Genomic DNA, 27,484 nt, shown 5'->3' with positions numbered 1-27,484 from the left:
TATGCCACAGCCACAGCAATGCCAGATCCAAGCCACATCTTCGACCTATACCACAGCTTGCAGTAATGCTGGATCCTTAACCCACTGAGCAAGGCCAGGGATCAACCCACAACCTCATGGTTCCTGGTTGGCTTTGTTTCCGCTGAGCCACAAGGGGAACTCCTGTCTATCCATTCTAAATGGAAACATCTACTGACCCCAAACTCCCAGTCCATCCTACTCCCTCCCCCTCCCCCTCGGCAACCCAAAGTCTGATCCCTATGTCCATGAGTCTGTTTCTGCTCTGTAGATAGGTTCATTTTTGCCCTATTTTAGATTCCACATGTAAGTGATATCATATGGTATTTGTCCTTCTCTTTCTAACCTTAGTAGGATACTTCACTTAGTAGGATAATCTCTGGTTGCACAGATGAAATTCTTAATTTTCCAATTTTGTTTGGAAATCTCAGCTCTAGCTCCTACACTACCTTAATCCAGCAGTGGCTGCCTCGTTTGAAGGGGTTGTGCCTTCTCCAGTTCTGTCCCTGCCACTCACTTTGGACTTAAACCCGACCTGTTTCCTGGTTTATGTCACCTCCCTGGTCCCTGCAGTTTTCCCCTCAAATTTTGGTTGTGAGTGTTTTTACAACACTTTCCTCATTTCTTAGCCTTTCAAATTATGGTAAAACTCTTCCAGAATCTTCCATTGTTTTCAGTCTCTGTTGGAGAAGTTCAAGGGCCTTAATTAGTAATTCAGGTTAGAAAACCTGCTCAGAGCTCTCCTTATGGCACAGTGGGATTGGCAGCGGTGTCTCTGTACCTCTGGGACGCAGGTTTGGTTCCTGGCCTGGCACAGTGGGTTAAGGATCTGGTGGTGGTGCAGCTGCAGCGTAGGTCACAACCAAGGCTCGGATCTGATCCTTGGCCTGGGAACCCCGTGTGCCGCAGGGTGGCCAGAAAAGAAAAAAAAAGAAAGAAAATGTGCTCCGAGAGGATGGCCTTCGTGAATAGTCGATGCAGCTAACACAGCAAACATCATAGGAGGTTAGAGAAGCCTCCTCTCTTGCACAACCACAGGGCTTCAGTCGTCCTCCTAATGACCAGATTCCCAAGAAAGTCCACAGAAAATAATATCTTCCCCTTCCTTTGACTCTCTCATACAGACTGTAGCTAGAAGCCGTTCAGTCTTTGCCCTTTGCTGGCCTATTTGCTTTCTCCACAGTTTTGCTACCATAATTTTCTGTATATTTGGTTAACACTTGTGTCAGAATGATTATCTATAAAGAACAAGCCAGTACTTTACTAGGACTTTGATCCATCAGTGATGTAGAAGTATACGAAGGAGAAAGTAAAGACCTTCCATAATCCCCTCCAACCCAAGAAAACCAGTATTCAGAGTATTTTCCACTGCAGATGAACAGCATACGCAGGGAAAGGTAAGTATCACATAGTACACATATGAATATAATCCAGTGCCTGGCGCATAAGAGTTTTAATAAATTTTCGTCGAATGAACGCATGTACACCTTGAATAAATATATGTTGTAGTTTAACATGTATTTGTTGAATGGATAAATCTGTACTTCTATGTATAAATATAGCTTTATATATAATTTTAATGTGAATAATTTATACATGTTATTTGTGACTGGCCCTTTTCATGTCCTAGCAAATCATGGTTATCATTTCTCGTCAGTATATATAAGTCTACTTCATTATTTCTGATTGCTTTATAGTACTTTGTTGCATGGAAATTCCATTTTATTCAATCTACTCCCTACTGATGGTCCTTTAGATTGCTGCCTTTTTTTGTTTCTGTCTTCAACAATTTGTAGAAAACGTGTATATGGGCATATTTGCAGGAATTATTAGCTCAATGAAGTATAGATTATGAATTTTTTTTTCCTTTTATGGCCACACACCTGTGACATATGGAAGTTCCTGGGCTGGAGCTCAAGTCGGAGCTATGCCACAGCCAGACCAACACTAAATCCGAGCCACATCTGCAACCTACACTGCAGCATTCAGCAGTGCTGGATCCTTAACCCAATGAGCAAGGCCAGGGATTGACCCTGCGTTTTCATGGATACTAGTCGGGTTCATAAACTGTTGAGCCACAGTGGGAACTCCTCTGTTGGAATATTTGAAAGCAAATGTTACTTTATTTGTGAATACTTTAGTACGTAAACATTTTTAAAATTTATTTTATTGAAGTATAGTCGATTTACAGTGTTTTTTTGCTGTACAGCAAGGTGATTCAGTTATTATATATGTATATATAAACAGATATATATTCTTTTTTTTTTTTTTTTTTTTTTTGGCTTTTTGCATTTTCTAGGGCCACTCTCATGGCATATGGAGGTTCCCAGGCTAGGGGTCGAATAGGAGCTGTAGCTACCAGCCTACACCAGAGCCATAGCAACGCGGGATCCGAGCCGCGTTTGCGACCTGCACCACAGCTCATGGCAATGCCGGATCCTTCACCCACTGAGCAAGGTCAGGGACTGAACCTGCAACTTCATGGTTCCTAGTCGGATTCGTTAACCACTGCGCCATGACGGGAACTCCTATATATTCTTTTTCATACTCTTTTCCCTTATAGTTTATCACAGGATATTGGATATAGTTCCCTGTGCTCTACAGTAGGACCTTGATGTTTATCCACTGTGTAGATAAGAGTTTGCATCTACAAATCCCAAACTTCTAGTTTATCCCTCTTCCAGCCCCCACCCTCTTGGCAAAAATGAACTATTTTCTTCTAAACATAGTACCTCACAAACTGGCAAGACCTTTACAGAGCAGCCAGCCATGTTTAAATAGGCTTCCTCTTTGACCTTGGAATTCCACTCACTGTAACCTAGCCCAAGTGGATACTCCATGGTGTATGTAGAAGGATGTTCCTTGCAGCGCCTGAGATGGAGTGACCTTGAAATGCTGCATGTCTAACAGTGAGCAGTTGTCCAAGGTGTTTTATCCACTCCTTGGAGCACTGTGAGGTCATCCCAGAGAGTGATGTCCCTGACACCTGTTGTTAAATAGGAAAAGCTCTCAAAACAAGTATCGAGTGGCCCCATTTTCTTTTTTTTCCTGTATAGAACGTGTTTGTGTGTGTTTGGAGAGAGAGGATGTGTCTGTCTTGTGCCCACAGAGGAAGAGCTAGAAAGCTATACACTAAAATGCTAACAGTTATGCCTGGAAAATGTGATTTTTACTTAATTTTCACCCTCTTCTTACCTGTTTTTTTTTTTTTTTCCCATAATGAGCATATATTTTTATAATGGAGCAAAACAATAGATTCACTTTAGTTTTGAAAAAGCCACATCTGTTGAAATTATCATCTCTTCTCCCTTAATTTTTCATGAAATTGTAATCTCTTCTTCCACTTACAGACGGGCACACATTGGATTCAACGAGATATGCCATCATTGGAGCTGATCTCCGAGATATTCCTGAACTGGAAGAGAAACTAAAGAAATGTAACATGAATACACAGTGAGACTTTTTTATTAGCCTCTTACATTTGTGATTTCCTGCTAATATGAAATAAGGCTGGTTGGAAGTACAGGGTGATACTCGTACCATTTTGTTTCCCTGTAATCTTTATCATTGTCATTGCTATTAAGCTTAGTTTTCTGAACTTTTTTAGAAGCAAGCTTCCTTGAGTCTGCTTTCCTATGAGAATCACCTGTGTTGCTTTTGTAAAATATGCCCTAATATTAATACCTAATGTTATAGAGTTGGAGGGAAGATGGTTATATGCACAGAAACATATAATTGTGACATTAAAGAAAGGATTGGCATCCTGAATACATAAAAAATAGCTTTTTTTCTTTTTTTTTTAAAGCCCCATAGACAAATGGGCAAAAGAGAGATGACAGGCAGCTCAAAGAAGAAACTGGCTAGCATATGAAAATGCTGTTGGACTTCAGCAGTCATCAGATGAAATATTTTACTCCCACCAAGTTGGCAAAAATGTAAAAGTCTGACATAATATTAAGGATTGGCAGGGATTTAGGGGGAAGGGCATGGTCACGTACACTGGGTGGAAGTGGCTTTGGCACAGTCCTTGCCAGGAGCAATCTGGAATTATCTAGTAGAATTGTAACTGTCTGTACCATGGGAAATTGCAGGTGACTGTTGGGCACGTCCCCCCAAAGGTCTGAACGTATGTACAAGGAGGATGTTCGTTGCAGCCTCTGCTTTTAGTTGAAGAAAATTGGGAACAGCTTAAATGTCCATCAGAGGGAGAATGGATGAATGTAAAATGCAAGACTTTGGGGAGAGCCCAGAAGCTTAATGTTGAGTTTCTAAAAATGAAATTTCAAAGTAATGTGCAGAGTGAGATACTAAATGTGTAAAAGCAAAGCCCCCAAACACTGTATTTTCATGATTACCTATAAACATTACAGAAGTATTTTTAAAATGGGTCAGAAAGATTCACACCAAATTCCTGAAGGGGGGGGTACCTTTGAGGAGCAGAGGAGGGGAGTTAGGTGTGTGGGTTTTTTTATGTTATTTTTTGGAGAGCTGCACTGGTGGCTTATGGAAGTTGCTGGGCTAGGGGTCCAATTGGAGCTGTAGCTGCCGGTCTGCACCGTAGCCACAGCAATGCCAGATCTGAGCCGTGTCTGTGACCTACACTGCAGCTCACAGCAACGCTGGATCCTTAACCCACTGAGTGAGGCCAGGGATCAAACCCAAATCCCCATAGATACTAGTTGTGTTCATTACCACTGAGCCACAGTGGGAACTCCTGAGGTGTGTGGTTTTAGCACAGTGATGCTGGTCAAAATAGATTGGAGTTAAAGAGCATGTTCATTGCGGCACTATTCACAATAGACAAGACCTGGAAACAACCCAGATGTCCATCGACAGATGTTTAGATTAGGAAGGTGTGGTATATGTACACAATGGAATACTACTCAGCCGAAAAAAAGAACAAAATAATGCCCTTTGCAGCAACATGGTTGGAACTAGAGACTCTCATACTGAGGGAAGTCAGTCAGAAAGAGAAAGACAAATACCATATGACATCACATATATCTGGAATCTAATATAGGGCACAAATGAACCTTTCCACAGAAAAGAATATCATGGACTTGGAGAATAGACTTGTGGTTGCCAAAGGGGATGGGGAGGGAGTGGGGTGGACTGGGAGCTTGGGGTTAATAGATGCAGACTGTTGCCTTTGGAGTGGATCAGCAAGGAGATCCTGCTGTATAGCACTGGGGACTCTGTCTAGTCACTTTTGATGGAGCATGATAATGTGAGGAAAAAAAAATGTATGCATGTATGTGTGACCGGGTCGCCATGCTGTGTACAGTAGAAAAAACATGTGTTGGGGAAGTAACAATTGGGAGGAAAAGGCACATCTCCATGGTGTATTCTAAGTGAGATGACACTTTTTGGGAATTTTCTCATGGCACAGTGGTTTAAGGATCTGGTGTTGTCACTGCCTCCAGCATCTTGGGTTTGATCTCTGGCCCAGGAACTTCCACGTGCCATGGGTGTAGGAAAAAAGACGACACTTTCAGGAATATCTGAAGTAACTCAAGGGAGAGGTTTGAAAGGAAGGCAAGGGACAGGGAAATGAGGGAAGTCCGTCAGAAAGAGAAAGACAAATACCATATGATATCACATATCTGGAATCTAATATATGGCACAAATTTTAAAGAATAGACTGAAGGCAAAGAATCAGTGGCAACAATGAAAGCAGTTAGCAACTAGGGGAATCATTGCTGGAGGAGAGGGAAGGGAGGATGGAGAGTAGACTGGGGTGAACTAGCCTTTGAGGGAAGGAAAACACCCCCCTCTCACCCCCAGCATTCTTTTAAGAGGGGAAGAAAGCGGGTGAGGACGGGTGCAAATACAGATAAGCTTTGGGCGATGGAGGGGAGGGAAGCATGGGGGGTTAAAGCATGACCTTCCTAACACATCCACGTGAGTATGGCTGTTAATCTCTCTCTCTTTTTTGGTCTTTTTCCCATTTCTTGGGCCGCTCCCGCGGCATATGGAGGTTCTCAGGCTAGGGGTCGAATCAGAGCTGTAGCCACCGGCCTATGCCAGAGCCAGAGCAACGCAGGATCTGAGCCGTGTCTGCGACCTACACCACAGCTCACAGCAATGCTGGATCCTTAACCCATTGAGCAAGGCCAGGGATTGAACCCGCAACCTCATGGTTCCTAGTCGGATTCATTAACCACTGAGCCATGACGGGAACTCCTAATCTCTCTATTTTGAAGTTCATGCTTACGTGTTTAGTCTAGAATCATCAACCAGGTCGTCATTCCTTAGGATTTACATCTCCCAAGCCCAGAGGTCAGGGACAGCTCTCCTTGACCCAGTGCTGTCCCTCCAGCTTTATTGTCTGAGTTCGTCCCACGGCGTGTTCAGAGAATAAGGGCTGTAATACTGTGTCACAGGTATTTATGTGCTTTTTTCCTTTGGGGAGATGCTTCAGTGGTTCACACATTGTAGTGGGTAGTGTGCTTCCTTTGAGCAGAAGTCAAGTCTTGACTTTCCAGGACAACACTGGCCTTGTCGGGGGCACGTGGGTGCGTGAAGGTCAGCAGGAGGGGCCTGGACTCCTTCCAGAACAAGGAGAGCACATGTCCTGGGATCTCACCCTGGCTTCCCGTCTCTTCTTTCCAGTTGTTTCATAAGGGACAGTTTTGTTTTTTTGTTATTTTTTAAAATCTCTTTGAGCCTTTGTTTCTTCTTTTACGAACTGGCCTAAAAACTGATCTCATGAGATGATTTTTTTTTTTTTTTCCTCTCTCCATGCTCGCTTTAGGCCTCTATTCAGATAATTTGTTCTTTTTTAAATTTATGCTAGAGTTGATTGACAGTGTTAATTTCTGCCATACAGCAGAGTGATTCAGATGTACATATATACACATGCTCTTTCATACTCTTTTCCATTATGGTTTATCATGGGATGTTGAATATAGTTCCCTGTGCTCTGTGGTAGGGACTCATGAGATGGTTTAGAAGATTAAGTAGCGTGTGTGAAAACAGATGAACAGAAGTCGGCACCTAATAGGCCCTGAGTCAGTTGCATTTTGATTCTGACTCTTGACTCTGTGAAAAGCCAAGGTTCTGGTACATGTGCTGAAAGATGAAGGATAATCAGGTAAAAATCGGGCTAGCTTTTGTCAGGGACGTTGGCCTCTCGCTTTTGGAGAGCTACAAAATGGGCCAAAAACAATTGATGTAACAAGTTTCAGAATTGCGTATTTTTCCTTGTGGCTTCATTTGTGTTTTCTGTTTTCCTTTGTGGGCCGTCTTGCCTTTGCTTTTCTTTAACTTATAATTTGGAAAGTATGACTCCTGTTTTTAATATTGCTCACGGCTGCCTCTTACAAAATAGATGGTAGAAATGTTTAACTTTTCATTTTCAAGTAATTCACATCTACCAAAAAAAGTGCGAAAAGAATATAAAAATATCCCGTATAGCCTTCTTTGCCTGGCTCCCCAACACGTTAATATCTTACGTAGATAATGGTTCATTTTTGCATTAAAAAGATTCTTGAAACGGTGTTTCTTTATTTACCAACCTATCAGATGAGGTTTTGGAACTATTTTTCATTCACTTTTTCTAATCATTTTTGTTGCTATAGTCTCGAGTTTTAGACTGACAGCATGTTACTTTTAAAAAGCACTTTAATGTTTTTCTTTCTGATTTTCAACTTTGTTTGAAACTCAAACTTAGACTTAATTCTTTTTCCTTTGGATTATTGTCCTCGGTTTCTTTGTGCTGTATCAGGTTGAGACTAGAGAGCCTTTTGGAGATGTACTTTTAAAATAAAGTTATATAACATTTCACTATCAAAAAAGAACAACAAAAAAAGAAAATCCAGACATGCAAAACAGGGGGATAGTTGGGTCTGTCAGGTCAGAGCCAGAGTTTACCTGTGGATGGCCTTTCTCTCGACTGGCAGACAACATGTGTCCACACACTGAATCCACCTGGACCGGTTTTAATTCTGATGGGAACATACACTAGACCTTGACCTTGGACCTCTGTACATCTCAGTTTCCTCCTTTGAAAAGGGAGACTAATAACAGAACCGAGAAAATGTTAGCAGGTGATGGTGTTGAAAACCTTTTTTTTTTTTTTTTTTGCCTTTTCTAGGGCTGCTCCTGTGGCATATTGAGGTTCCCAGGCTAGGGGTTGAATCGGAGCTGTAGCCGCCGGCCTACTCCTGGTGTAGCAACTTGGGATCCAAGCTGTGTTTGCAACCTACAGCACAGCCCATGGCAATGCCGAATCCTTAACCCACTGAGCAAGGCCAGGGACCAAACCCACAACCTCATGGTTCCTAGTCGGATTCATTAACCACTGCGCCACAACAGGAACTCCCAGTTGAAAACCATTTTTTAAAAAAACTCAGCAGGGAGTTCTCACTGTGGCTCAGCAGAAGCAAATCGGACTAGTGTCCATGAGGGCGCGGGTTCGATCCCTGGCCTTGCTCAGTGGGTTAAGGATCCCATGAGCTGTGGTGTAGGTCACAGACGAGGCTCGGATTAGCATTGCTATGGCTGGCTATAGTGTAGACTAGCAGCTACAGCTCTGATTCAGCCCCTAGCCTGGAAACCTCCATATGCCGTGGGTGTGGCCCTAAAAAGACCAAAAAAAAAAAAAAAAAAGTCTCTGAGCAGTCTCATTCATTTCTGTAGTTTTAGCTGTTGCTAGTGGTTCCCTTGGTTCCTAGAAGAGAAAATATAAAAAATAATTCCTAGTCCTACTACTCAGAGGTAACCACCTTCACAAATTTTATATCAAAAATTATAAATATACTTTTTCTTTAAAATGTGATCATGCTATGCACATGGTTTTAGAACTTTTAAAAGAATCAAATCTGTCTATGTATATATATCATATACTGGCAGTCAATTATTTATTCACTCCTTCATCAAATAGTTGTGGATCTACTGTGTACACTAAAGTCACGAATAAAATAGCTTATATCATGGTGTAGGAAAAAGAGACATTAAATAGCTAATTACAGTTGACTAATTATTCTTGAGGTACCTGCTTTGAAAAAGTATAGGGGGAGCACATGAGAGGCCATACTTGTTTTTTTTGTTTGTTTGTTTTGTCTTTTTGCCTTTTCTAGGGCCATACCCGCAGCATATGGAGGTTCCCAGGCTAGGGGTCGAATCAGAGCTGTAGCTGCCAGCCTATGCCAGAGCCACAGCAACACCGGATCTGAGCCAACTCTGTGACCTACACCACAGCTCACGGCAACACCGGATCCTTAACCCACTGAGCAAGGCCAGGGATCGAACCTGCAACCTCATGGTTCCTAGTCGGATTTGTTAACCACTGAGCCACGACGGGACCACCCCTAGAGGCCATACTTGAATCTGGGGACCAACCTTGGATAGTGTTCATGTCAACAAATGCAGTTCTTTTTTTTTTTTTTTTTTTTTTTTGGCTACACCCAGGGCATGTGGAAGTTGCTGGGCCAGGGATTGAACCCATGCCTCAGTTATGACCTGCGCCACAGCTGTAACAACAGCAGATCCTTAACCTACTGCACCGCAAGGGAACTTCCAATTCAGGTCTAACACATCACCCTTACAAGCTGCTGAGCTGTCCTTTGGATGGATGTGTCATGTTCTTTCCAAGTAATTTCTTTTGAGCATTCGAGTTTACACAATTTATTCTAAGACCGCCACCAATAAAAACAGACAAAAACAACCCACTTGCTTTGTGGGAGAAATTGGAACCAGCCATGAGGACCATTGATACATGGGGGCAGCGAGTGAAAAGAGGATCCAGTGAAGAACTCGGAGAAGGTCCGGTAATTACTGAGCCAGGAGTAAACCAGTGGTGCTTACATAATGTGGGGATGCCAGGGCTTCCTTTCAAAGATTAGGGCTTTTAGGGAGTTCATGTCATGGCTTAGTGATTAATGAATCCGACTAGGAACCATAAGGTTGTGGGTTCAATCCCTGGCCTTGCTCAGTGGGTTAAGGATCTGGCGTTGCCGTGGGCTGTGGTGTAGGTCGAAGATGCGGCTTGGGCTCTGTGTTGGCTGTGGCTCTAGCGTAGGCCAGCGGCTATAGCTCCGATTGGACCCCTAGCCTGGGAACCTCCATATGCCAAAGGAAGTGGCCCTAGAAAAGGCAAAACGACAAAGATTAGGGCTTTTAGATATTTCTGTAGGCGTTTATTGCTTTTCCTAGTTCACAATTTGTTCACTACTTTGGGTCTGTAAATCAGAGTGCCTACTAACTAATAATGTAATTTCTTGACTGTTAACATTGTTTTCATTTTTTTTTCCTCTTTTTCTTTCTGTTTTGGCCGCCCTGCTGCATATGGAGTTCTCAGGATAGGGGTCAGATCCAAGCCGCAACTGCGACCTATCCCACAGCTGCAGTTGTACCGAATCCTTTAACCCACTGTGCCAGGCTGGGGATCGAACTTTTGTCCTGGCGCTTCAGAGACGCTGCCCATTCTGTTGCGCCATATCAGAAACTCCTGTTTTCAATTCTTGATAGTAAAGCTTTTATAAGAATTAGATTCTCGGAGTTCCCGTAGTGGCGCAGTGGTTAACGAATCCGACTAGGAACCATGAGGTTGCGGGTTCGGTCCCTGCCCTTACTCAGTGGGTGAAGGATCCGGCATTGCCGTGAGCTGTGGTGTAGGTCACAGACGTGGCTCGAATCCCGCGTTGCTGCGGCTCTGGCGTAGGCTGGTGGCTACAGCTCCAATTAGACCCCTAACCTGGGAACCTCCATATGCTGAGGGAGCGGCCCAAGAAATAGCAAAAAAGAAAAAGAAAGAAAAGAAATAATGGCTGCAACTTTCACAAATTCAATTTGACCAAAAAAAAAAAAAAAAAAAGAATTAGATTCTCTTTAGTGAATATCAGTATGTCTACATTATATCAGTCCATTTTCGATGTGTAACAAATCCTTCTAAACTCTGTTTTAAAACAACCCACAATTCAGTTGCTCAGGATTCTGTGAGTTGACAGTTTGGGCTGGGCTTAGCTGGGTGGTTCGTCTGCTAGGGCCCCACTGTAGCTGATGTCTCTGGGGTTTACTCACACGTGGACAGCAGGCAGGTTGGCCAGGCTGCCTCATTCTCATCCACAGGCCCCCCGCCCCCCCAATGGCCAGCTAGCTTGGCTTCATTCCCATGGTGGCTTCAGGTTGCCACGTGCAGCAAGAGAGTGAGCACCCGTGTGGAAGTCATTTCCAAGCTTCTGCTTGTATCATGTTGGTTGCTGGTCCATTGGCCAAAGCCAGTGACTACCCCAGATTCCAGGGGGAGGGAAATAAACCCCACTCTTGAGTGGGAGCATCTCCAGTTTCCCGTGACCCAGGGTGCTCACTAGGGAAGAATTTGGAGCCATTTTCACAGCCTGCCTCATATTTAATGATTTCCACCAGCAGGACTGCTGATTGGCCACTGTGTAAAACCTTGGGTCGTGGCACACTTGGGTCAATGTGAAAACCAGTACTTGTGGTTTTCCCAGGGGCATGAACTGCCCTGCCAGTGCTGCCACCTGAGTACAATCAGAGGGCCCCATTTTGCTGAAAAAGTATTTATGTGTCTTTTTTTTTTTTTTTTCCTTCTCTTAGATTGCCCACCCTCCTGGTGGCTGAATGTGTGCTGGTTTACATGACTCCGGAGCAGTCTGCAAACCTTCTCAAGTGGGCCGCCAACAGTTTCGAGACTGCCATGTTCATAAACTACGAACAGGTAAGAGGAAGCAGGAGGAATGTGCCTTCTGCACGGGACTCCAGTGGTGGCTCTCACTCCTGCGCACCCTCGGAACGGGCTTTGTCTGATTCTTTTCCTTCTGCTCTGGCCGCTTACACATCTCCTTTGTTCATTAAGTCCAGCAAACCTGGTATTCCTGAGTTCTTGACTTCCTGCAGACTTGTAGCCAGAGTTTTTGGAAACTCCTGTCTTGGCCCTCAGGAAAGCTTTTTGGAGTTCTCATTTTGATCCATCAATAAGATGTTTGCTATAAAGTCACAGATGGTGATGGAGGGAATTTTGGCTGCCATCAGGGTAGGGGTAGCAAACTCAGATGCCTTCAGAGGCAGGTAATGATGCAGGTGGAGGAGGTTGGCCTGGTGCAACATAGGGTGGATTGGTGGGGATTGTGATAAACTAGGGCACCCGTGTCCTGTTTCATGGGATGCCCACTGTTTGGTTCTAGCCAATTGGGGTGAGCTTAGAGTTGCCTGGATTCCCAGTTTTTCAAGAGAAGTTAGAAATGCAGGATTTTAGCAGTTCCCATCATGGCACAGCGGAAACAAATCACACTAGTATCCATGAGGATGCAGATTCGATGCCTGTCTTCGCTTAGTGGGTCAGGGATCCGGCATTGCCATGCGCTGTGGTGTAGGTCACAGACACGGCTCGGATCCTGGTTGCTGTGGTGTAGGCCAGTGGTCGTAGTTCCGATTTGACCCCTAGCCTGGGAACTTGCATGTGCCATGGGTGTGGCCCCAAAAAGGAAAAAAAAAAAAAGATAAAGAAATGCAGGATTTTAATGGGAAATTTCCTGTTTCTAAAATCACTGAGTTAGGCCCATTGCCTTTTTTTCTCTCTGATCTAGTGCTGAAATTGATATGTTTTAGAGTTTGGGACTAATTCAGCCTGCATCTGAATCCTGGCCCTAACTCTTAATGTTGGCTCTGTGACCTGAGGCAGACTTGCTTGGTGGTCAGGAGTCCATGTTCTGGAGGCAGATTGTGTGACCTGGACAACTTACTTAACCTCTCTGTGCCTGTTGCCTCATCTGAAAAATCTGAAAAATGAGGATAATAATATCCCGACTTCATGGTTAATAAATGGGTAATATGTACACAAGCATTTCTGGCATTGTTCAGCTATTAAGTAAGCTATTAATAAGTTAGCTATTATTTAGATCTTTCTGAGCCCCAGCTCTTTGGGTGTTTTTTGTTTTTGTTTTTCTTTTTTGGGGTACACCCACAGCATATGGAAGTTCCCAGGCCACGTGTTGCATCAGAGCTGCAGCTGGTCTACGCCACAGCCATAGCATTGCCAGATCCAAGCTACATCTGTGATCTGTGCTAAAGCTCACGGCAACACCAGATCCTTCACCCCCTGAGCAGGGCCAGGGATCGAACCCACATCCTCCTGGATACCACTTGGGTTCGTTATTGCTGAGCCACAACGGGAACTCCACCCAGTTCTTTGTTTTTAAAGGGATAGACTTACCTCTCAAGTCTAAGTAATTCAGACTAAATTTGGCAGCAACGTGGATGGGCCTAGAGATTATCACACTAAGTGAAGTAAACAGAGAATGACAAATGTCATATGATGTCACTTATATGTGGATCTAAAAAAAATGATACAAATGAACTTATTTACAAAATGGAAACAGACTTGGAGACTTTGAAAACAAACTTACTGTTACCAAATGGGAAAGATATGGGGGGGGGACAAGTTAGGAGACTGGGACTAATATATACGCACTACTATGTATAAAATAGATGTCAACACGGACCTACTATGTGGCACAAGGAACTATACTAAGTATCCTGTAATAATTTATATGGGAACAGAATCTGAAAAAGGATGGTTATCTGTATATTTATAACGGAATCATTTTTGCTGCACACCTGAAACCAATACAGTATTACAAACCAACTATAATCAATATAAAATAAAAATTGAATTTTAAAAACACTGTTGCTATTACAGCAAAACTCAAATTGGACAAGTGCATGTGTTAAAAAAAAAAAAGTGCCTTCCTCTCTGGATTATTATGGGAATTCATGAGATGTTGAACAGCAGTGGACTGATGATTAAGCACTGAATACGTGTTAGCTACTTTTATTGTTCATCTTGGTTTGAGTTTATTGATTTTATTCTGTTTTGTTTTTAAATTTTATTACAGATATAGGCAGTAAAAGGGCCTTGCCCAGCATTACGTCTGGGCAAGGTCTGGGGCTAGACCTTGGTCTCCTGGCCTCTTCCCCGCCCACTAAGTCCAGGTTCCTGTGTAGGTGCTTCTTGGTTTGGTTGGTTTTCTTTCCTTCCCTCTCTTCAGCTGGAGGCATTCCTCAGACTCAGACTTCTGTTCTGGTGAATGGATATAGTGGCGGCTGGCCTCATCCATCCTCGCCTCTGATGTGGATAAATTCCGGTGACCTGTCTTTGCTTTCAGGATGCCATACCTGGGGCTAAGGAATTCCACTTCCCATGTTCTCACACATTTCAGATGTATGCTTCACTGATTTTCTGCATCTCTGTCTTCTTTTATTCAATTCAACAAGCTGGATTTTTTTGTTTTGTTTTGTTTGTCTTTTTAGGGCCACACCCGAGCATATGGAGGTTCCCAGGTTAAGAGTCAAATTGGAGCTGCATTTGCCAGCCTATGCCACAGCCCAGCAACACAGGATCCGAGCCTCATCTGCAACCTATACCCACAGCTCACGGCAGCGCTGGATCCTTAACCTGCTGAGCGAGGCCACAGATGGAACCCTCATCCTCATGCATACTAGTCAGGTTCTTAGTCAGCTGAGCCGTGGCGGGAACTCAACAACCCCTTATTCGACATCACACAGGAGACCACGGGTTTTTGATCAGAGACCCTGTCACTTTGGAGCAGGCCTGGGAATGTGCCAGTTTTTAGTTTGTTGACCACAGCTGTCCCTATATGGGACTCACCACTCACATTTTGTGAATAATAGGCTTTTAACATAGTTCACTATTTCCTAACAAATACAGAATCAGCAGCAGCCCCACATTTGTCCATTGCTCACGTCTTACATTGTTTTTTAATTAGTAAAATGGCAACACCACATGGATAATGATTATTTCAGTAGTGACGATGATTGCAAATTCTTAGAATTTGATTACTTAGGTAGCAGACACATTAACTTCTATAACTGCTACAGCAACCCAAAAGGTAGGTACTAGTTCTATCCTAGTTTTCCAGTTGAACCAAGGGATTGCTGTCTTCCTCACAGCCTCATAACCATCAAGCCAGGATTCAAATTGGGGCATAAAATGACGGCGGTTGTGCTCACAAATGCACGTCTATCCTGAGTGAATAGCGCGCAGTCTGTCATTAGTGTCACATAAGCCTCAGGCATACCCCCAGCCCAAATACTATTGGTTCTTGTCCTGCAGTGTTATCATATGACACTGGGAATCATTTTACATATTGTTGAAGTGATGAATTTTTGATACCTTATGTGTGACAAAACAACAGTGTGCATGTTTTGTTTTGTGACAGTTGTGCATGAATGTAGATGATGAGGATGAGTTTTGCTTTTTAGGGCCGAACTTGCAGCACATGGAAGTTTCCAGGCCAGGGGCAGAATCCGATGTACAGCTGCTGGCCTACACCACAGCAACGCTGGATCTGAGCCGCATCTGCGAACTACACCACAGCTCACAGCAGCTCACGGCAATCCTGGATCCTTAACCCACTGAGCGAGGCTAAGGATCGAACCCATGTCCTCATGGTTACTAGTCCAGTTCATTATCGCTGAGCCACAGGGGGAACTCCACGTACATGTTCTTTTCGACCTCACTTTTCAAGAGTTTATCTTAGCAGTCATTTCACATCTGTCTTTCTATCTTCCTTTCATGTTTTCACAGCTATAAAGTATTTCATTATATGAACATGCTAGAATTTATTTAACCCCAAATGATGGGGCCCTTAAGTTCTTTATTCTTCCTATTGGACTTAATGCTGCGGTAAATGTTCTGGCATCTTTGCATATGGTGTGAGTCTATGCATAGGAGAGGTTGCTGGCAGTGGCGGGCCCCAGGCTGAGTGTCTGCAGGGGATGGTCCCTGCCCAGTTGCCCTTCGAGGGGCTCTCCCCGTTTATGGTCCCTCGGCACCACGCTCAGGATTCCATGACCTGCACTGGGTATTATCAGCTCTGACTGGCTAGAAACCGACTGCTGTTGCTTTATTTCGCGTATTTAAGAAACAGCGCCCCCTGTGGCGGTGCCCAGCCCCGTCTCTCCCTTCCCAGGTGAACATGGATGACCGGTTTGGGCAGATCATGATTGAGAACCTGCGGCGGCGACAGTGTGACCTGGCGGGAGTCGAGACCTGCAAGTCGTTAGAGTCGCAGGTCAGCGGGCCGAGACCGGGACGTCCTCTTGTGCCCACCGAGGAAGGGCAGCCTCCCTTCCCAGAGAAGAGAATGGGTGAATCCCTCACGGGTGCCGGCCCGCAGGCAGCAGGGCGCTTGTTAGCCCCTGTGCATCGTGCTGGACACCCAAGCCCTCTGCTGCCATCTTGGGGTGGAAAATGGAAACGTACATTTCCTAGCCCCGTTGTTTCAACTTTTCATCATGCCATTTTTCAAACAAAAGTAGAGGGAACAGTAAAATGAACACCCATGTCCCATCAGCCAGCTTCAGAACTTAATAACATTTTATCATTGTCTTTTTTTTTTTTTTCTTCTTTTTTGGGCTCCATCTGTGGCATATGGAAGTTCCCAGGCTAGGGGTCAGGTTGGAGCTGCAGCTGCTGACCTAGGCCACAGCCATAGCAGTGCCAGTTGTGAGCTTCAGCTGCCACCATGCTACAGCTGGTGGCATGGCCAGATCCTTAACCTACTAGCAGGGTCAGGGATGGAACCGCATCCTCATGGATACTCATCAGGTTCTTAACCCACTGAGCCGCAGTGGGAACTCCTCATGTCATTTTGTTTACCCTCCCTCCTGCAGTTTTTGTTGGTATTGTTCTTGGAATATCTTAAGGCAAATCCCAGCCAGTAGGTCATTTCCCCCGTAAATACTTCAGTCTGAACCTCCTGCCAGTGAGGACCTTCCCCCTCAGGATAACGATAATACTATTGTCACACCTTACAGATTGACACAACGCCTTTGTAGGAGCATCTGACCCAGCTCACCTCCAGTTTTCCTCAACCATCTAAAATGCATTTGTCATTAGTGTTTTTGAATCAGGATCCAAACATGGTTCCCAATTTGTACTTGACCGATGGGTCCCTCCAGTCTCTTGGAATCTATCATTGTTCCCTCCGCCTTCTGCCCCCTCCACCTTTTATAATTTGTTGCTGAAGGGACACGTCCCACTCCTGCCCGCATTTTCACACTGCTTATGTCATGTTATCCCTAGGGCACTTAAAAAACACTGTTGCTCATGGGACGGTTTCTTCCTTTGTTCCTCTTTAAATAGACTTCAGTACCTTTCCCCCCAGTCCCGCATTATAACAGCACAGCTTCTCTATAGAAAATGGAACAATAAGAAGGAGAAAGATGGTGGGGGCCAGAATGGGCTTTAGAAAGAGGAGTCCTCCGAGGGGAGCTCTGGTGCCTGTGCAGAGTGTCCTGTGTCCCACGACAGCATGTTGTCATCTCCGTTTCTCCCCACTACATGTTTTAGAAAGAACGGCTCCTGTCCAGTGGGTGGGAATCGGCTTCAGCCGTGGACATGATGGAATTGTACAGCAAGTTACCTCGCGCGGAAGTGAGCAGGTATGAGATTGGCAAAGAGTTCGCTCCTTGCCAGGTAATTGTGAATGAAAGGCGTAATTGTCTGCATCCTTTAATGATTTGTTTTTTTTTTTAAACCCTGAACTAGACTTATTTTGCAGCAAGTTAACCTACTGCTAGTGTTGATTAAACATTGATAACACCTCAAGAGTAACTCATTAGCTACTAACCAAGATAAGGTTTATGCCTGGATTATCTTAGTGGAAATAAGCAATTCCACCTCGGCTGTGGAAATCTTGCCTAATCCCTGTGTTTTGGAAGAGGAGGAAAACGATGTTGCTCAAGAGCTCCTAAGAGGGAAAACGTCTGCCTAAGGATTTTTAAGTGGACTTTCCCCTCATTATAAACAAATACATGCTCATTGTTCTGAAGCAATTTTCAAGCAGCATAAAGTATGTGAAGATAAAGCAGTTGTGCACCCTGTAGCTGCACCCTCCAAAGACAGTTGCTGTGAATAAATTGGTGTGTATCCTTTTTCTTTGGGAATGTGGAGATAAATATTTCTTGACATCTAGATGTGTGTTTTTTGAATCAGTAGGTTGATGTGACATGTATTGGTCTGTAAACCACCATCCTTTTTGTGGCCACACCCATGGCACTCGGAAGTTCCTGGGCCAGGAATTGAATCCGCACCACAGCAGTGACCCGAGTCACAGCAGTGACAGCACTGGGTCCTTAACTGCTGAGCCGCCAGGGAACTCCCTCACCATCTTTTTAAAAAACTGAACAATCGATTGTATTTATCTCTGCTTGTCAAGATGTTCAGGGTTACCACACCCTGTTTAGTGGTGCCCGGTGTTTGTATCGATGTGTGGATATATATATATTAAAGGCAATAAATTTTAAAATTGAGGCACAATTGACATACAAGATTAGTTTCACGTGTACAACATAGTGATTCGGTATTTGTACATATTGTAAAATGATAATAGTAAGTCCAGTTACATCCATCATCATGTGTACAGAATTTTTTTTTTTTTTTTTTTTTTGGCTTTTCCCGAGGCATGCGGAAGTTCCCAGAGTCGGGGTCTAATTGGAGCTATAGCTGTCGGCCTACACCACAGCCACAGCACCGACAGATCCAAGCTGCATCTGTGACCTACACTACAGCTCACGGCAATGCCAGATCCTTAACCCATTGAGTGAGACCGGGGATCAAACACACATCCTCGTGGTCGGATTCATTTCCGTTGAGCCACAACAGGAACTCCCAGAATTTTTTTGCTTGTAATGAGAACTTTTAAGATTTACTCTTAACTCTCAGATAGGCACTTAGGGTTATTAACTATAGTAACCACGCTATACGTTACATCTTCATGATTTAACTTATTTTATAACCAGAAGTTTGTACCTTTTAACCCCATTCACATATTTTGCCTGCCCCCCACCCTGGTAACTGCCAAGCTGTAGTTTTTTTTTTTTAATTCTACACATAAGAGAGATCACATAGTTATTTGTCTTTGACTTACTTCACTTAGCATAGTGCCCTCAACGTCCGTCCATGTTGTCACAAGGGGCAAAATTTTTCCTTCTTTTTTTTAATGGCTAAATATTCCATTGTATGTATACATATATATGCCACATTTTCTTTATTCATTCCTCCATTGGTAGACACTGAGGTAGTTTCCTTGATAATAATAATTTTAAAGTAATCAAAGAGTAATGTCTCTAGCTGGGCATTTAGTTGTGCTGTCTTGTCTTTGGTTTTCTTTTAACTTCCCTGTTAGAAATAGCCCTGGAGGGAACCTTACTTTATACATCTCTGGACAGTGTTAGCGCCAGCTTAGATCTCTTTTTATAATTTCTTTTGTACTTTGTGATTTGTGCTGCCCCTTGCCTCTGGGGGCAGTTTTGGGTCTCTTGCGAGATAATAGAATTTTTGCTCTTGCTTCTCCATTGAACTTCCCATTAACATTTAGAAATGTCGCTATTATTTTCCAAGAACATTCATCAGAGCCTTGAGGTCGTGAAAGGGATGTGTCCATGTGATCAAGTTAATGCTTCGTGTATTCTTCTAGAATTCTCCTTTCCCACAGGCTGGATTTCATTTGCCACATGGTGACTGTTTCGAATAGCCCTGATATGGCATCTGTAATGCAAAAGCTCTAGCTACTCTCAAGAGACACAGGGAGGAGTTGAATTCGCATCCACCTTGAGGGGAGCAGGTTTTTTCTAGGCAGTCGTTTGTCCTGTGTTGCCACAGCCTTTTACAGCCCGTGTCGTGTTTTGACAGAGGCAGGTGATGAGGCAGGATGGGCTTTGGTCTGTCCACCCCAGGCCGACCGGTCCGCCCAGTTCTGAGGATGCCTCATAGTTTGTGTCTGCACCTGCCCAGGGCTTTTGCCGAATCCTCTGTATAAAAGGAAGTCAAAAGGCAGGCCTGTTGGTGTAACAGACACTGAGCACCTCCTATGCGCTATGTACTTTTCTAAGCGCAAGGGATGTCGCCCTGAGCAGAATAGGCCAGAAGCTGCACCTGCTTGGTGGAGTTCACCTTCTAGAGAACAACTTTCACGGGCTAGTGTCTCCTGATAGCTGAACTTGGTCCTAGCCATCCTGGCGCCCTCATCTCGGGGCTGGTTTCTTCCTTGCATTAAGAAACCTGCCTTGGAGTTCCAATCGTGGCGCAGTGGTTAACGAATCCGACTAGGAACCATGAGGTTGTGGGTTTGGTCCCTGGCCTTGCTCCGTGGGTGAAGGATCCGGCATTGCCGTGAGCTGTGGTGTAGGTGGCAGACGCACCTCGGATCGCGCGTTGCTGTGGCTCTGGTGTAGGCTGGTGGCTACAGCTCCGATTTGACCCCTAGCCTGGAACCCTCCATATGCCGCGGGAGCGGCCCAAGAAATGACAGAAAAGAAAAAAGAACCTGCCTTGAAGTCCTCCGCCAAGATTAGCTGGGAAGCCGCCAGAGTGCTTCTCGGAGAGTCCTCACTTGGCATGTGACCCTGCGGCCTACGCACCAACACGGGAGAGAAACACAAGTACAGAAACATTCATGAGCGTGTACATCTGTTCGCCTGTGCATGCAAGCACGCACGCACACACACAGCCCAAACACACGGCACTGTCAGAATGTTGACAGTGGCTCTTGGCGTAGTGGGCTGTGGATCCTCTTTAATTTTTCTTCTTTACCCTTTTTGGAAATGCCTGCATGGTCCTCAGTGCCCCACTGTGTGCCTGTCTTGAAAGAAAACATTTTAAAGAGCTATTTTCAGGGAGTTCCCATTGTGGTACAGTGGAAACGAATCTGACTAGTATCCAGGCGGATGTGGATTCAATCGCTGGCCTCGCTCAGTGGGTTAAGGATCCAGCGTTGCCATGAGCAGCTATGTAGGTCACAGATGCAGCTGTGGCATAGGCCAGTGGCTACAGCTCCGGTTTGACCCCTAGCCTGGGAACTTCCATAAGCCACAGGTGCACAGGTGTGGCCTTAAAAAGACGGGGGAAAAAAAAACAAAACCGTGCTATTTGCATACATTCATGCCTGTTTCTCTGTGTGTATGTATTTAAAAGTTTACATTTAAAATGATTTCTTTGTCTCTTTAGGGCTGCACCCACAGCATGTGGAGGTTCCCAGAGTAGGGATCTAGTTGGAGCTACAGCTGCCAGCCTGTGCCACAGCCACAGCAACGTCAAATCTGAGCTGCATCTGTGACCTACATCACAGCTCATGGTAGTACTGGATCCTTAACCCACTGAGGGAGGCCAGGAATTGAACCCACAACCTCATGGTTCCTAGTCAGATGCGTTTCCGCTGCGCCACTGTCGGGAACTCCTAAATAAGTTTTAAAAGTTGTTTTTACTGAAGTGTAACAGCTCTTATATAGCAAGGAAATCTACATTTTTTTTCTAGTTTGTCCTTTGTCGTTTTTGACTTGGTGTATTCTTTTCAATAAAAATAAAATGGGCTCACACCATGCATGCTCTTTTATAGTGTACTTCTTTTCAGGTAGTATATCCTGAACTTCTTTCCAGGCCTGGACATATAGGTCATCACCTTCATTCTTCTGAAAGTTTATTTTTCAGCTGTACCCATGGCATATGGAAGTTCCCAGGCTAAGGAATCAAATCAGAGCCGGAGCTGTGACCTATACCACAGCTACAGCAACGCCTGATCCTTAACCCACTGCATCTGGCTGGGGATTGAACTGGCACCTCCACAGAGACAAGCAGGATCATTAACCCATTGTGCCACAGCAGAAACAACTATCACCTTAATTCTTTTTTTTTTTTTTTTTTTTTTGCTTTTTAGGGCCACACCTGCGGCATATGGAGGTTGCCAGGTTAGGGGTCAAATCGGAGTTACAGCTGCTGGCCTCCACCACAGCTCACTCGATGCCAGATCCTTAACCACTGAGCAAGGCCAGGGATCGAACCCGCAACCTCATAGTCACGAGTCGGATTCATTTCTGCTGAGCCACAACGGGAACGCCTCACCTTCATTTTGAATCACCTGTATTTGTGTTGTCTATTTCATTCTCTCTGCAGAATAGAGTCCCTTGAATTCCTGGATGAAATGGAGCTTCTTGAGCAACTCATGCAGCATTACTGCCTTTGCTGGGCAACCAAAGGAGGCAGTAATCTGGGTAGGTGACTTTACGTTTGTTGATTTGGCCCAGAAATGGGAACTTTGATCTCCAAGGAACGTAAGACACGACTGGACCTTTCGACCGGGAAAACTAGAGGGTTGTGTGCATGGATCCAAGAGCATAGCCAGAGAATTAGCTGACATAGCCTCTGTGTTTTCATAGCACAAAACCCTGAAGAACTGTTTAAATACACCACATGTCTCAAAGCAGACCAACCCACAGCCCTTAGGAGCTTGACTGTGGAATTTACTCAGCTGGACGGTAAAAGACCTTGAGGCTTGTAATAATCTTTATAAAAGGAACCAATGTTTGTCTTTGTAATCAACTTGTAACCAGGTTTGCTAGACGTTAAACACACAGATCTTTATGTCTCTCTAACACCCCCCTGCAGCTGCGGGTTGAGTTTCTCTGTCTTACCTTCTCTTATATTTAAGGTAAATTTCCCCGGCCTGGTAGAGGAGAGCCCCAGAAACACAGCATGAAGCCTTGACTCAGTGTGTCCTGACCTGGTTCATCCTTTACAGCTGCCCATATTGAGCTCACTTCCCCGTGGGCAGCGTCCTAGCCCGGGGCGGGGGGGAGGGATCAATTTAGATCCCAGTCCTGGTCTCTAATGTCCTAGGTGCCCCCAAGCTTCCTACAGATGTGTCTGACATATGACCTTAGGCAGGTAGTCAATACAACACAAAGACCTTGTCAGAGTCAAGAATTGTCTGCTGTGTGAAAATTCCAGATCGTTAATCATCTCTCTTGGGCTTATCTTTCTGCTAGTTTATAAATTTACCCAGGTGGGCAGTTTTGCCCACAGGATCCTTTTAAATTATTTTTTATTTTAAAAATCATCTTTTCAGTGTGTTTTCATACTGTCATCCTCTCCCATTTTTAAAAGCAATGTAACTTTTAGTAACTTTCTAAAAATACGGCAAAGGAAAAAAAAAAAAAGTCACCCGCGTGCCCACCATTCAGAGAGAACATTTCTGGCAACTTTTTCCCTTCCATCTTTTTTCTAGCTATTGTCTTGTTTTTAGCAGAGTTGAATTTATTTATGTAACCTTGATTCCTGCTTTTCACTTAAACTTAGAAGATTTCCCCTTCCTGGGAAAAACTCTGCCTGAGCATAATTTTAATGGCTTTATCATTAGTCAGTTATGAGGCTGTGTCTGATTTTACTTAGCTTTCCCACACTTTAAAAAATATTTGGGGAGTTCCCGTTGTGGCGCAGTGGTTAACGAATCCGACTAGGAACCATGAGGTTGCAGGTTCGGTCCCTGCCCTTGCTCAGTGGGTTAACGATCCGGCGTTGCCGTGAGCTGTGGTGTAGGTCGCAGATGCGGCTCGGATCCCTCGTTGCTGTGGGTCTGGCGTAGGCCGGTGGCTACAGCTCCGATTCAACCCCTAGCATGGGAACCTCCATATGCCGCGGGAGCGGCCCAAGAAATAGCAAAAAAAAAAAAAAAAAAAAAAAAAAATATTTGGCAGTTTGTAATAATAGCAGATTAATTCCTTTTTTTTTTTTTTTTTTTGGTCTTTTTAGAGCCTTACCACAGCATATGAAAGTTCCCAGGCTACAGGTTGAATTGGAGCTGCAGCTGCTGGCCTGCACCACAGCCACAGCAATACTAGATCCAAGCCGAATCTGCAGCCTAGACCACAGCTCACCGAAACACCGGATCCTTAACCCCCTGAGCAAGGTCAGGGATTGAGCCCACATCCTCATGGATACTAGTCGGGTTCCTTACTGCTGAGCCACGACAGGAACTCCACAGAGTTCATTGCGGTTTTTGTAAAGCAACAGTGTATTGAGCACTTTATGTTAAGGGGCCTTCCCCCCCACCCCCCAACTTTCTGCCTGGCCACTTGGTGATACCGGTACTTATGTGTTGGGGGACGGGAGGTGAGGGGGGGGGAACTGTCTGATTCAGTCAAGGTTCAGCATTTAAGGGATAGACTTTTGGGTTTATTGCAGAGAGCGCATAAACCATTATAATCGTTCTTAATCTATTTAAAACCTTCCATAAACATAGTCTCGTTCAGCCTCTTGCTTCCTTGTGAAATCTCATCTTCGGAGGTCAAGCTGCAGTCATGGGGGCGGGAGGAGGGGTGCTGGTGGCAGTGGCCAGTGCCTCCGAGGCTGGTCACTGGGGTCCGGGGGTCACATTCTCCCACCTCTCTTTTCTCTGTCCCGACCCATGAGAATCTCTTCACGGCATTTGTGTGTTTCCTCCCCTCAGGTTTGAAAGAAATTACTTATTGATCTGTTCAAGATGCGTGCGGATCCAGAGCCAAAGCCACCACCCTCTCTGGAGCTGAGTCTCTGAGTTTCCCAGGCGGTGGTTAAGCCTCTGCTTCCAGTACCCCTGCCCTTGGCCGAGAGACCTCAGTTCCTGGGGTGTCTGTTCCAGTTCCTGTTCCTGTTGGCCTGTTGTTGAAATAAATTTCAGTTGCCAGTCGCCCCGTGTGTTGGTCCTCTGCCATTTATCCTTTGCTCCTCTGGATGGATTGCAGTCCACCTCTGTGTCTGCTGAAACCTAAGGTTCTGAACCCGACCTTGACCCTGGCTCACCCCTTGTCAGGCAGACTCAGTTCCTGCCCCTGCATCAGTTTTGGGATTTATTCCCGTGAGCTCTTGTTTGCAGCACCTGGCCTTGCCATTGATACCTTGACCAGATGTTGGCACTCTACTCTACTCCCATTTCTGCCCTGGCCAGACTAGCCTGCTTAAGTCCAGGTCCTTCACCTTGGTCATTGTGGCAGGCTGGGTGGTGGCCCTCTAAAATGTCCATTCCTGATCCTCCGAACTGTGAATGTATTCACCTACATGGCAGAAGGGGCTTCGCACACATGCCTAAGGTCTTGAGATGGGAGATTATTCATGAGCATCCATATGGGCTGGATGGAATCACAAGTGTCCTTCCTTAGAAGGCCGGAGGAGTTCCTGGCATGGCTCAGCAGAAATGAATCTGACTAGTATCTATGAGGACACAGGTTTGATCCCTGGCCTCACTCAGTGGGTTAAGGATCTGAACATACTTTGTATGAGCTGTGCTGTGGGTTGCAGATGGGGGCCAGATCTGGCGTTGCTGTGGTGTAGGCTGGTAACTACAGCTCCAATTCGACCCCTAGCCTGGGAACCTCCATATGCCGCGGGAGCCACCCAAGAAAAATGACAAAAAGACAAGAACAAACAAAAAAAACCCCACCAGATCCTTTAACCCACTGAGTGAGGCCAGGGATTGAACCTGCATCCTCACGGATAACAGTCCGGTTCTTAAACCATTGAGCCACAACAAGAATTCCTGTAACCATTTTTAAAGTGTATAGTTCAGTAGCATTCAGTATATTCGCATTGTTGTGCAACCATCACCACTATCCATCTCCAAACTTTTTCATATTCCCAAATTCAATTCTTTACCCATCAAACACTAACTCCATATTTCCATGATCAGCCCCCAGTAACCATCACATTACTCTCTGACTCGATGCATTTGCTTATTCTAGGTGCCTCCTAGAGATGGAATCATACGATATTCTTTGTCTCTAGCTTAGACTTTATATAATGTCTTCAAACATCCATGTAGCCCCAGATTTTCATTCCTTTTTTGAGGCTAAATAATATTTCACTGTATGTGTATACCACATTTTTGTTATTCACTCATCCATCAGTGGACATCTGGGTGTTTCCAACCACTGGCTACTGTGAATAATGCTGCTGTGAACATTGGTCTAGAAACATTTGTTTGACTTCCTGCTTTTAGGTCTTTTCAGTATATACCCCGAAACTGAACTGCTAGATGATATGGTGATTCTATTTTTTAAGTTTTTGAGGAACCATCATATTGTTTTCCATAGTGACGGCACCATTTCACATTCCCCTCAATAATGTTCAAGGATTCTAATTTCTTTACTTCCTCATCACACTTGTTGCTTTTTTTTTCTAATAGGTATCCTAATTGGCTGTGAAGTGGTATCTCATTGTAATTTTGTTTTGCATTTCCCTAACGATTGGTGATGTTGGGCATCTTTTCCAATATTTGTTGGTCATCTGTATATTTATAATTTTAGATCTTACATTGAGGCCTTTGATCCATTTTGAGTTAATTTTTATATATGCTATTGGGTAAAGGTCCAATTTCATTCTTTTGCATGTGTGTATCTGGTTTTCCTAGCACAATTTGCTGAGACTGTTCTTTCCCCATTAAGTAGTTTGGGCATCCTTGTCAAAAATAATTTGATCATTAATGCAGGGGAGAGTTTATTTCTGGGCTTTCTATTCTATTCCACTGGTCTATTTGTTTTTCTTTGTGCCAGTACCACACTGTTTTGATTCTTGGAGCAGTGTAGGAAGTTTCTAAATCAGGAAACATGAGTCATCCAACTGTTTTTGTCAAGATGGTTTTGGGCTATTTGGGGTTCCTTGAGATTCCGTATGAATTTTAAGATGGATTTTTCTATTTCTGCAAAAAATGCTTGGGATTTTTGATAGGTGTTGCTTTGAATCTGTAGATGTTGAGTGGTAATGACAGCTTGACAGTATAAAGCCTTACAAACCAGGAATTTGGGATGTATTACCATTTACTTATTAAAGGCTTCTTTATTGATTTTTTTTCACTGCACCCAAGCATGCGGAAATTCCCAGGCCAGGAATCAAACCCGCATTCCCATGGATACTAGTCAGGTTCGTTAACCACTGAGCCACGACAGGAACTCCATGGTGTATAATCCTTTTATTTATTTATTTTTGTCTTTTTGCCTTTTCTAGGGCCGTTTCCCATGGCATATGGAGGTTCCCAGGCTACAGGTCTAATCAGAGCTGTAGCCACTGGCCTATGCCAGCGCCACAGCCACGCAAGATCCAAATAGGCCAGCGCCACAGCCACGCAGGATCCAAACTGCATCTGCAACCTACTCCACAACTCAGGGCAATGCTGGGTCCTTAACCCACTGAGCAAGGCTAGGGATTGAACCTTCAACCTCATGGTTCCTAGTCAGATTCGTTAACCACTGTGCCACGACAGGAACTCCTATAATTCCTTTAATACGCTGTTGAATTTGGTTTGCTGGTATTTTGTTGAGGACTTGTGCATCAGTGTTGATGAGGGATATTGGTCTGTAGTTTTTGGTGGTGTTTTTTGTCTACTTCAGTAACAGGGTGATGCTGGCCTCATAGAATGAGTTAGGAAATGCCCCCTCCTCTTCAATTTTCTGGAAGAATTTGAGGATTAGTGTTAATTCTCCTTTAAATGTTTGGTAGGATTCACCCTTGAAGCCACCTGGTCCAGATTTTTCTTAGTTGAGAGGTTTTTAATTACTGATTGAACCGCCTTACCAGTTACGAGTCTATTCATAGTTTTTGCTTCTTCATAATTCAGTCTTAGCAGTTTCTGTGTTTCTAGGAATTTGTTCATTTCATCTAGGTTATCCAGTTTGTTGG

At 44.4% G+C, this 27,484-nt stretch overlaps 1 protein-coding gene across 3 annotated transcripts in view; it reads left to right on the top strand.

The window, feature by feature from the left end:
- Nucleotides 1-24,504, top strand: part of LCMT1 (leucine carboxyl methyltransferase 1) — a 45,319-nt gene extending 20,815 nt beyond the window's left edge. For 2 of the 3 annotated variants that reach the window (XM_021086455.1, XM_021086454.1), the window contains 6 exons: nucleotides 3,369-3,471; nucleotides 11,578-11,698; nucleotides 15,972-16,073; nucleotides 17,354-17,445; nucleotides 21,953-22,050; nucleotides 24,285-24,504. In XM_021086455.1, the coding sequence (XP_020942114.1) occupies nucleotides 3,369-3,471; nucleotides 11,578-11,698; nucleotides 15,972-16,073; nucleotides 17,354-17,445; nucleotides 21,953-22,050; nucleotides 24,285-24,307 (539 nt within the window). In that variant the 3' untranslated portion in view covers nucleotides 24,308-24,504. Of the gene's footprint in view, nucleotides 1-3,368; nucleotides 3,472-11,577; nucleotides 11,699-15,971; nucleotides 17,446-21,952; nucleotides 22,051-24,284 lie in introns of all 3 variants that reach the window. The other variant, XR_002342375.1, reaches the window with a different exon arrangement.

The sequence above is a fragment of the Sus scrofa genome, chromosome 3, assembly GCF_000003025.6.
Source record: "Sus scrofa isolate TJ Tabasco breed Duroc chromosome 3, Sscrofa11.1, whole genome shotgun sequence".
NCBI classification, from domain to species: Eukaryota; Metazoa; Chordata; class Mammalia; order Artiodactyla; family Suidae; genus Sus; species Sus scrofa.
This window is presented reverse-complemented; position numbering and strand designations above follow the sequence as displayed.